The sequence below is a fragment of the Hyla sarda genome, chromosome 5 (assembly GCF_029499605.1).
Source record: "Hyla sarda isolate aHylSar1 chromosome 5, aHylSar1.hap1, whole genome shotgun sequence".
NCBI classification, from domain to species: Eukaryota; Metazoa; Chordata; class Amphibia; order Anura; family Hylidae; genus Hyla; species Hyla sarda.
Genome location: NC_079193.1, coordinates 347,403,599 through 347,415,991, shown reverse-complemented (window position 1 = coordinate 347,415,991; position 12,393 = coordinate 347,403,599). Strand labels below are relative to the sequence as shown.

Below are 12,393 nucleotides of genomic sequence, written 5' to 3'. Positions count from 1 at the left end.
TTTAAATAAATAAATATCTTGCATCCTTCAATGTACTGTAAGACCCTGTTCACACTCTGGAGATTCTGAGTGAAATTTCCATTAGGATCCTTTGGATCCGCAGAGAAAATTCAGTGAGAAATGTCCTTATTGTTGGGCAAACTGCAGATTTGTATGTGGGCCTAACATTCTTTAGGTTAATAGCAAAAATTCTAATCCTTCTCAGAGTTCATACACTGTTATATTTTATGTTACCAAAATGTATTGTAATGTTGCCTGTTATGTCAGTGAATAAAGTGCAGTTTACTATAAAATGAGTATTCTAGAGGGAAAAAAAACTACATCATTTCAAATCAACTGGTGGCAGAAAGTTATATAGATTTGCCATTTACTTCTATTTAAAAAGGAGACGTGGTTTGGTGAAAGTGGGCATGATTTGCAAGCCGGACCAATGCACAAAACGGGTAGAAAATAAAATGGGTGTGGCTTAAATTGTGGGTGTGGCTTTGCAAAATGGGGTGTGTCATGCGGGAGGGGTGTGACCGGGCTGATGCACTCACCAGGAGATGCAAAGCAGAGCTTGGAGTAAGGTACTGGAAGTCCTATTTACTTGCATAGGACTTAAGACAAAAACATAAGGGGGTAGGTTAGAGTTAATTTAACTATTTATCTATACTTTTAACTATAAATTTAACTATACTTTTAACTCTAAAAGTAACATGTGTACTAAGTTTCATCAAAATATCTCCAGCCATTTGGAAGTTATGCTGGAACATACATTTCCCATAGACTTGCATGGGACTTTAAACAAAAACCCTGATTGTGGCACATGGGAGTGGGTAAGGGTTAATTTATCTATCCTTTGTTTGTAGTTGACATATTAGTAACATGTGACCAAATTTCATGGAAATGTCTTTAGCTGTTTGGAAGTGATGCTGGAACATACAGACATACAGACACGGGCCGAGATTTATCAAACTGTGTGAGAGAAAAAAATAGAGGGATTTTCCAACAAGAACCAATCACAGCTCAGCTTTCACTTTACCAGAGCTCTTTAGCTGAGCTGTGATTGGTTTTCCATCGGAGTAAAAAATGGGGAAAAAAATGCACTGTATTGCATGCAAATTACCAGATCCCCGACAGACCCCGTTCAAGTCAATGGGATCCATCTGGACACGGTAGTGACCTGGTGGAGCCTGTTTTTGGGCCCAAAAAAAAAAAAAAGGGGCAGAACGGGTCCTAAACAGGACGGAGCACAATGACCATGTGAATTTACTAAGAGCCTTACTAAGTTTAAAGGGGTACTCCGGTGGAAAACTTTTTTATTTTTTTAAATCAACTGGTGCCAGAAAGTTAAACAGATTTGTAAATTACTTCTATTAAAAAATATTAATCCTTCCAGTACTTATTAGCTGCTGAATACTACAGAGGAAATACTTTTCTTTTTGGAACACAGAGCTCTCTGCCGACATCACAAGCACAGTGCTCTCTGCTGACATCTCTGTCCATTTAGGAACTGTCCAGAGCAGCACATCTTTGTTATGGGTATTTTCTCCCACTCTGGACAGTTCTTAAAATAGACAGAGATGTCAGCATAGAGCACTGTGGTCCTGATGTCAGCAGAGAGCTCTGTGTTCCAAAAAGAAAATAATTTCCTCTGTAGTATTCAGCAGCTAATAAGTACTGGAAGGATTAAGATTTTTTAATAGAAGTAATTTACAAATCTGTTTAACTTTCTGGCACCAGTTGATTTAAAAAAAAAAAAAAGTTTCCCACCGGAGTACCCCTATAAGGAAAGATAAAAGTGGACCGATCTGAAGAGCCTAAATAACACATTATCTATGTTCATTTATATAATCCGAGCTAATGCCATGACATAAGTTTAGGCCATGTTAAGGAAAGGAAAGTGGGGTACCATTGTTGCACCATTTGCTTATACCCTGTCCTGGTCCTTTTTATGTCCTTGAAGGGAATTTATTCACCTGCTTCATTGATGAAACATAAACTGACATCCTGCTAGTTGTTCCAGATAGGAAATTGCAAGAAATGTAAACATTTCCCACGGGGCCGCAGGTGAATATCGGGTGAATCGATAGTGACACAATGACTGATCATTAAAGTGACTTCAAACTGGTGTTTCACTTTAACAATGGTCATTACTGGCAGGAGAGATGGAGGGGGGGGGGAATAATCCTTATAAAATATTAACCCTATCTCTGTCATACACATAATACATGGAGCACAGCAGAAGAATTTCTAGACTTAAAGGGGTACTCCGGTGTAAAACAAGTGGAAAACAGATGTTTTCGAATAAATTAGTGCTAGAGTTATACAGATTTATAAATTGCTTCTATATAAAACTCTTAATCCTTCTATTTCGTAGCTGCTGTATGCTCCAGAGGAAGTTTTGTAATTCTTTCTAATCGGACCACAGTGCTCTTTGCTGCCACCTCTGTCCAAGTCAGGAACTGTTCAGAGTAGAAGCAAATCCCCATAGCAAACCTCTCCTGCTCTGGACAGTCCCTGATGTGGACAGAGATGTCAGCAGAGAGCACTGTGGTCAGACTGGAAAGAGCTACACAACTTCCTGTGGAGCATACAGCAGCTGATAATTACTGGAAGGATTAATATTTTTATATAGAATTAATTTACAAATCTGTATAACTTTTTGGCACCAGTTGATTTAAAAACATTTTTTTTCCCATTGGAAAGTATTCCTTAATTCTTCAGTATAGGTATCGGGAAAATACCGCACACGCTTCACTTAGTTACAGTCACTGAGCTTATTATGCCATTGAATGTGCGAATTAAGATGTTAACAAGATAATGGAAATTACAATACAATTCATGGGATCCAGTTTTGTCTGACATTTGCAGAGAGGCCCTCAAGAGATAACATGTTTGAGCCAATCAAATCAATTAAGGAGAATGCCGCTTGATACATTTCACAAAGTTAAGGGCATATTGCTTGGTCAGGTTGCAAAAAATAAAAAATAAGTACAAGTCAGGAGCAGAGAAGCGGAACAAAGTCTGGTTCAGTTTGTGAGAAAACTACAATATCTGTATGGATTTACAATTTTGCTAATTTAGACATTTGAATTTTTCTTATGTACACATTAATTTATGAACTTAGTCAACTCATTCTACCACTCAAGCTGTTAAGGGCTAAATACTGACTAATTAGTCCCATTGCTTAGTCAACCTGGAATTGTATTCACATTGGGTCATGAAGATATTTGGGGCAATGCAGACCACTTTTGGCATGCATCTCCTGAACTTATGGCCCTCAACATATGCAAGTGTATGCCCTACAGTTGCACACATAGTCTGGTATAAACTAAAAGAAAAAACTAAAAAATAATAAAATATTAAAGAAAACAAAAAAAATGTCATTAAGTGAAAAATAAAATAATATATGTATATATATATATATATATATATATATATATATATATATATATACATATATATATATATATATATATATATATATATATATATATAAAAGGGCATCTGCAGCACACCAGAGTATCCAAAAAGGAAAAGTTGACTTGAGAAAGGTGGTGTGAGACCACAGAAACGTTGTCTTATGTTTTAGCTGGAATAAAACACATTTTTCATTTTTGGATACTCTGGTGTGCTGTAGCTGCCCTTTTTTGTTTCTGCAAATTTTGAACCCAGGACCGGGGTCCCTGGGTCTGCCTGCACCCACAGATTTGACTTTGCTTGAGAGTGCTGCTTCAGCTTTTCATATATATATATATATATATATATATATATATACATAAGCACACTCTGGACAAAGGACGGATAATAGTAGACCCTTTCCTAAACTGAAATTCAACTGGCAATTATAGTTTAATGTGGATAAGTGCAAGATAATGCACCTGGGACATAAAAACCCTCAGGAAGAATATAGAATATTTGACACAGCCCTGACCTCAGTATCTGAGGAAAGTGATTTTGGAGTAATTATTTCAGAAGACTTAAAGGTAGGAAGACAAAGTAACAGAGCAGCAGGAAATGCTAGCAGAATACTTTGGTGTACAGGGAGAGGTATAAGCAGTAGAAAGAGAGAAGTGCTCATGGGTGTATAGGGAGAGGTATTAGCAGTAGAGAGAGGGAAGTGCTCATGCTATTGTACAGTACACTGGTGAGACCTCACTTGTAGTATTGTGTACAGTACTGGAGGACATATTTCTAGAAGGATATAGATATTTTAGAGAGAGATCAGAGAAGAGCTTCTAAACTAGTACATGGACTGCAAGATAAAACTTACCAGGAAAGGTTAAAGGACATTAACATGAATAGAAGAAAGACAAGACAGAAGGATATGATAGAAGCTTTCCTATGCATAAAAAGAATCAACATGGTAAAGCAGGAGAGGAGATAAAAAAAAAACACATTATATTATATAAGGTGCAAAGGTTTATACATAATAAGAGGAAGTATAACTTTACTGAGTGAGTAGTGGATGCTTGGAATTGCCTTCCTGCAGAACTGGTAGCTGCAAATACAGTGAAGGAGTTTAAGCATGCATGGAAAAGGTATAAGGCTATCCTTCATATAAGATAGGGATAGGCATAAGGCTATCCTTCATATAAGATAGGGATAGGCATAAGGCTATCCTTCATATAAGACAGGGATAGGCATAAGGCTATCCTTCATATAAGACAGGGATAGGCATAATGTTATCCTTCATATAAGACAGGGATATGCATAAGGCTATCCTCCATATAAGATAGGGATAGGCATAAGGCTATCCTTCACATAAGATAGGGATAGGTATAAAGCTACCTCTCATATTAGACAGGGCCAGGAACTATTCATAGTATTCAGAATATTGGGCAGACTAGATGGGTCGCATGGTTCTTATCTGCTTACACATTCTATGTTTCTATGTTTCTACGATGAAGGGCGCCTGGTAAGGAGAAAGCTGACATCTACAAACACATCAAAGCATTGTGCATTTATATGGAAATGATGCACATTCACATGAAAATGAGGTGCACACAATTCTGATTTTGGCTGAAGCACGTATATTGCAGACGGCCTATAGAGTATGCAGATATTTAAAGCCACACATGACTTAAAAGTTTTTTTTAACCTGTACCAATCTCATAGCTCTCATTTATTAAGTCTATTTTAAAGTTTGACTATTGTGCCAGTAGGGTCCCACGAACAATTGCTGGATCGTTCATGTGGCCCTTTGCTGCCATCATCAGGGCCGCACTTCCCATATTACATTGGACCAATAAAAGATGATCTTTAAGCTGGGCAAAACAAAGTGATCAGCCGATGAATGGGTTTTCTCCTTCTTTAGCTTATTGCTGGCCCCAATACATAGGGGGATGTCGGTCTATTCGGCCAATAATTGCGCTGTATAATAGGGTATAATAGTGAATCTGGGCCTCTAGTCCTATAGTTTTTTGACTGGATTCTCATCAGCCCATTACATATACACGATGATCATTTTCGGGACATTTATCAAGAAAACCTTTAGTCGTATAGGTTGAATGTATACGGCATTGATGGACGTGATATAAATGGGATCTTACATTACCTGTGGATCTAATGTTAAAGTTATTTTGGTGGACAACATAAGTGTGGCCACTCTGCTAGTACCCTGAATAGCATATAAAAAATAAAAAAAAAAACTCAATCATGCCAAGAAAAATAGCATTGAGGGCCACCTCTGTCCACCCCAATCCAATGCTATCTCTAGTATTGCTTTGCCACAATTTCTGGATTCCCTGATACACTAGAAAACTCAGGACAGAGTTATTGGTCTCCACCAGACTAGAGTGGACTACAGTGCCCTGAGTTATTGGAAACCTAAGAGAAGGGACAGGAGCACCCCATAGTGTAATATAATCTAGAAAATGGGGGAAACACTAGGGAAAGGTTTGCAGTTACCCCCGTTGGCCGTGCACACCATATACAACAATGGAATAGCATGTAGAAACAAAGGGATCCTTCTGCAGCCCACCTGCCCAGGCAGACAAATACGAGGTAGAGACAGCTTCAATGGAAGTAAGCAGGGTGACAGGCGCTGAATGGATCAAACCAGGATGCAGATACAAAGTACAACTTTAATGGTCTAGCATGCAACGCATTTCCAGGCTCACAGTCCACTTCATCAGGCGTGGCCTGACGAAGCAGCCTGTGAGCTGGGAAACACGTTGTATCGCATGGAATGCAATTACTATGAGATTTAATCTCATGAATGTGATAGCACCTTCTTACTGTTGTCATATTGTCTTTGCTTTCTTCACAGCAATATCATGTGGGATTCCGAAGGCACCTGTAAATGGAGGCATATTGGCGACAGATTACTTAGTGGGTACAAGTGTCACTTATTTTTGCAATGATGGATTTAAGTTATCATCCAAAGAGCTCACTCAAGCCATATGCCAGCCAGATGGCACATGGAGCAATCATAACAAAACTCCTCGGTGTGTAGGTAAGTGAGGCCGAGAGCTTTATTCAAAAGATTTTATACCATCGATGTGTAAATGTAGTGAATTAGCATAATATTTTATACATCGGCGGCAGATGGGAGACACATACAGCAATGGATGCTTTTATTCTACGCATTGGAAAGATTTGTAAAAGTCTTCTGTGTAACATCCATGCAAACATCACTTTAACTGTCTTGTAAAATGTTAGGCTCTATTTTGGGGTTCACTGAATTTCTGACAACAGGTACAGTACAGTCTGCGGCTCGGTTCTTGCTGTGAAAAGTTCTGGAAACTCAATGAAGAGCATTGAAGTCAATAGGGGTCTGCTTACATCCATCTATAAAGACCTTCACCGACTCTGGAGGACATAACCTATTTATACATTACTTGGACATTCCTATTAAATGCAGTAAGGCTAGGTTAAGGTTAAAAAAAAAGTTTAAAGCATTATTCCCCTGCCCCATGCCCCATATGCTGCCATTCTGACACTCACCAGGTCCAAGCTGATATTCACTTTCTGGTTCCATCTTGCCAGTCAATGATTGACTGAATTCCTTTAAAGAGAAACCCTGGTACTTAAAGGGGTACTCCTTCCCAGGACATCTTATCCCCTATCAAAAGGATAGGGGATAAGATCTCCGATTGTGGGTGTCCCACTGCTGGGGACCCCTGGGATCTCAGCTGCAGCACCCCGCTTTCATTACTGCACAGAGCAGACTCGCTCTGTGCATGATGACGGGCAATACAGGGGCTGGAGAACCTTGATGTCACGGCTCCACCCCCTTGTGACATCATAAGCCCGCCCCCTCAATACAAGTCTATGGGAGGGGCGTGGCGGCCATCACGCCCTCTCCCATAGACTTGCAATAAGGGGGCGGGCCATGATGTCACAATGCTCCGGCCCCTGTATCGCCCATCATAACACACAGAGCGAGTTTGCTCTGTGCAGTAATGAAAGCGGGGTGCTGCAGCCGATATCCCGGGGGTCCCCAGCGGCGGGACCCCCGCGGTCTGGCATCTTATCCCCTATCCTTTAACAGCCTTAACAGAATAGGGGTTAAGTGTCTGATCGCTGTGGGTCCGACTGCTGGAAGCCCCCCCCCCTCTCTCCTGCCTGGCGCCTCAGCTCTCCCCACAAGCACTGGGGATAGGGGATACGTTGTAAAATACTGGAATGCCCCTTTAACTCCTTCAATCCTGTATTTGTGGCTCTACATGGGTATTGAGCGCTTCTTGCTGGACTCAGATTACAGCCAATCCCTGAAGATGCTCACAGTATGAGACACCATAAGAACCTTATAAAGTCTAAAACCTCTGTTAAAGACACATATCATAATTTTCATGCTGCCTGAACTATGATTCATGGGGGTAGTCTTCTCCCAGGACCACCAGCCTTGAATTGATAGATCTCTCCCTCTGATGGTTTAGGGATCTATAAATCTTTCAATAAAGGTTGGAGGGGTGGGAAGAAACGGCTAAGGACTGCCCTGATGACTTGTGGCTCAGGCAGCAAGAAAGTGATGATATTTCTCCTTTTGTAGTAAAGAACAATACATTCCGTCTAATATAGGTCATTGCCTTTGGATAGATTCTCATATTTCACTTAATATTGATACAATGGTGATCTTTGTTTATGGTGTCCAATGTCCATATTTAAACATACTCAGGCATCATCCTAAACTCCATCCTTCCTCCTCCCTCATCCAAAACTCTTTGCTTCCTCAGGCAAAACTCAGTCCTCCCTCAGCCTAAACTCCTTCCTCCATCATTCCTCAGACCAAACTCCCTCCTCCCTCAGACAAAACTATGTCCTGCCTCACACCTGGGAGTTGTAGTTTTTCAACAGCTGAAGGAACCCTGGTTGGGAAGCACTGCACTATGCATTCATGCTCCCATGTGTGGCCTCTCTCACACTCTGCAGACCTCTCAGCCTGAGGCAGGACAGAGTTTTGGATGAGGGAGGGAGGATTTTTTCCTGAGGGAGGATGTGGTTATGCCTGAGGGAGGAGAGAGGACAGAGTATTTCCTGAGGGAGGAGGGAGGACAGAGTTTTGACTGAGAGAGGAGGGAGGACAGAGTTTTGACTGAGGGAGGAAGTAGGACAGAGTTTTGACTGAGAGAGGAGGGAGGACAGAGTATTTCCTGAGGGAGGAGGGAGGACAGAGTTTTGACTGAGAGAGGAGGGAGGACAGAGTTTTGACTGAGGGAGGAAGTAGGACAGAGTTTTGACTGAGAGAGGAGGGAGGACAGAGTATTTCCTGAGGGAGGAGGGAGGACAGAGTTTTGACTGAGAGAGGAGGGAGGACAGAGTTTTGACTGAGAGAGGAGGGAGGACAGAGTATTTCCTGAGGGAGGAGGGAGGACAGAGTTTTGACTGAGAGTGGAGGGAGGACAGAGTTTTTCCTGAGGGAGGAGGGAGGACGAAGTTTTGCCCAATGGAGGCGGGAGTTTTGCTTGAGGGAGGACGGAGTTCAGGATGATGCCCGAGGATGTCCTAATATGGACACCATATGAGTGCGTTATTCTGTTTTTGTGTCAGGATATGTTTAACCAAACGTGCCGAGGATCCAGATAAGGCCATTGACGTTTTGCCCTTAGGTTTGTGCAACTTGATATTGTACTGAACTCTTGTAGTCAGGATAAGTTACTCTCTTAACACACCATTAGGATCAAGATAAGGCTTGCTACATCTGCACTTGGAGGGGAATGACTTCATATATCTATGTTAGATATACACATTATTCCTTCAGGTTTTATCCAATTTGAGCCTTTTCTTTAGATCTCAAGGTAGATGAGAAGAAAGGGAATTTTGCTGCACTAGAACAGATCCATTCATGAAACAAGCTAGTTGTGTCATGACATATGCATTCACTCTTGTCTTAATCTTTCAACTCCATGGCTAATGAACCCCTAAGTATCCTTGAAAGCCTACCTTATTAACCACTTAGATGCTGGAGTAGTCATCCTCTCATTAGCTATAATGTAACTGGATCCTCTACAACTAAAGCTTATTAAACAGAGATACTATTGTAGACTTCCAGGTTGTTAGGCAATTGAGCTGTTAATGTATTTTTAATGTCATGGTTTCTTTCTTGGCATTAACACGTGTAAACCAAAGTTGCATAGAAATTTTAGATCTAGGCATGAGACTTCTAAAGTATTTCTCACCAATGAAGTATTACTGCTAAAGTACCTAAGCATCTGTCACTTGTCAATCATTCCCACTCACATGTCCAGTATCCACAGAAGTGTATAGACATATTTGCCATTATTCACATGCATAATTAATATGAAGAGGGGATGATAAGATTAGAAAAAAAAAACATACTTACCTCTTTGTGTCTGGTATTGTAATTTAGTCTTACTGAAATGAAACAGACTCGGCTTCAATGCCAGTCATAGCCTACAGACAAAAGAAGCGCTGTTTCTCCAGTAAAGCCGAGTGTCTTTTCTATTTTCATCCAATTACATTAAAGATGTATTCTGAGTTAAACGGATTTATCCAATAGCCACAGAATGGGGGATAGGTGTTAGATCAATATGGGTCAGACAGCTGGGACTCACTCTGATCTTAAAGGGGTACTCCGCTGCTAGTCATCTTATCCCTTATCCAAAGGATAGGGGATAAGATGTCTGGTATAGGGGGTCCTGCTGCTAAGGCCCCCGCAATCTCCCTCAGCACCCAGCATTCTAAATAAATGCTGAGTTCCTGTGTCATTGGTCAGGATGTCATGGCCACACCCCTTGTGATATCATGCCAAGCTCCCTCCATTCATTTCTATTGAAGGGGGCGTGTTGGCCAGCACATCCCCTCCCATAGACATGAATGGAGGGGGCGTGGACGTGACATCACGATCACGGCCTCTGGCTCTGAGCATTCTGAACAAAATGTTAAGAACGTTGAAGCACCACAGTACCCCTAAGAATAAGGACAGTACCCCTAAGAATAAGAATAGGTCCCCATCTCTCCATAGCTCTGTTCAAAACAAAGAAGTTGGGCCCTGTTCTCGAGATTGAGGAGAATCCCAAAGGCCGGACCCCCAGCAATCTGTCATGTATCTCTTTTGTTTTTCACTCAGAATACCCCTTCAAGTTCTATCATGTGTTTTTTTTTTTTCCCTACCATGTCAAGCTTTTGAACATTTTGGTATCATGCTATGAGTTCTCTGTATTCCAAAAAATTACTGTATGTATCAGTTAGCAATATCTTGATATATATATACGATGTATGCTATATAGGTACTGTATTTATACAGCTTTTTGCCCAACGCAGTAGCACCTATCCAATCCCCAGAGTCACTCCTACAGTATATGGTGCCTACAAATAAGGTTTTCACAGGCCACTTCTAAAACATATGTGTAGACTCTTTTACGCTAGGTAACAACTGAACTTTCAGCATTTACCTAGAATATGTCACAATACAAAAAATATATATTTTTTAGGAAACTTTTTTTTTACCATTTTCTATTTTTCAGTTGATATTTTTGTGTTCTATAGGAATCTTTTTTCTCTTTTATTGTAAACTATTGTATGTGTTCCAGTATATTATAGCTCAGTTTACCTTCTCTTACAGTTGTTACGTGTCCAAGCATAAATTCTTTTACCTTGGAACATGGAAGGTGGCGCATTGTCAATGGATCCCACTATGAATACAAAACAAAAGTCGTCTTTAGCTGTGATCCAGGCTACTTCCGTTTGGGACCAGCATCTATTCAGTGCCTTGCCAATGGAACATGGAGCTGGAGGAACGAGAGACCACACTGCCAAAGTATGTATAGAAGATTATTCCGTGCTGGACGTTGAAATAGCCTACATTTGGAATAATAAATTATACAGATGGGTAATGATGAAATGGGAAGTCAGAAAAAAGTGTATATATATATATATATATATATATATATATATATATATATATATATATAGTAAATTTGAGTGGCCATATTAGTCCAGTGATGCGGATGCAAATCAAATAATGTTGCAGTATACAATTCTAATACCTTTTTTATTGGACAGAATTTTGTAGAGACAAGCTTTCGGGATTCCTCCCTTTATCAAATCCAAAGCAAATACATATATATATATTTCATTCAGAGAAGAAATGCCACATTCCATTCTCTGAGAGATTGCATAGACTCATGTTTGGTGCTCGGATCACATTTTGTGTGGGGTATCTGAGCTTGACAATGTCGTCTTTGAAGCGAGCAAGCTCATTCCGAATTCCATTGCTGACCCTTTCGCCCTTGGGAAGTCCCTAGAAACAGCTTCACTGGTTTCTGCTTCTCAGAAGTCAGCACACGGCTGTCGAATTCTTCACTGTATACATTGCAAATGAAATAGCTACACTACGTAGATTGTATTTTTTTTATTTGTATTTTTTTTTGCAAGAATTCAGTTTTTTTTTGTTATTTATTTATCCCTTAGAAAACTTAGACTTACTATGTAAGATTGCAAGATTGTAACAGTAAACAACATGATGCACATGGGATTTATAGACAGATCATCCCAGATTTCACAAGTTTAAAATATCTAAGGGAAAGGCTTGACTAGATGGGATATGGAGTATTGGGAGTAATGCTAGATAAAGCCTGTCATATCCCACAAAATATTTTTTTTATTAAAAAGGTATATGTTACTCAGTACCTAATCCTAATAATGTACATATAATTTTTATGTGTCTATCACCTATATTTATCACATACACTTTTTCTTGCTTTGTCATCCTGTGCTTTGGAGGCGGCATGTCCTCACACTGCATGACTCATCATCCTCCCTGAGTCTGCTGTGCTGGGTCTCTTCATCCAATCACAGCACGCTGCTCTGTAACCCCTCCTCTCTGTTTTCAGACTGGAGTTTGATAGGCCGGACAGGAGTGAGCACAGAGGAGTGCTAGTCCCGCCCTCACTTCCTGGACTTTGGCCATGCCTGTGCTTCAGCTGTGACAAAGATGATGCT

General features: G+C 40.4%; 1 protein-coding gene across 6 annotated transcripts in view; it reads left to right on the top strand.

The window, feature by feature from the left end:
- Window positions 1-12,393, top strand: part of CSMD3 (CUB and Sushi multiple domains 3) — a 1,342,864-nt gene that overhangs the window by 1,156,138 nt on the left and 174,333 nt on the right. For all 6 annotated transcript variants that reach the window (XM_056522623.1, XM_056522621.1, XM_056522626.1 and 3 more), the window contains 2 exons: window positions 6,257-6,442; window positions 11,015-11,209. In XM_056522623.1, the coding sequence (XP_056378598.1) occupies window positions 6,257-6,442; window positions 11,015-11,209 (381 nt within the window). The remainder of the gene's footprint in view (window positions 1-6,256; window positions 6,443-11,014; window positions 11,210-12,393) is intronic.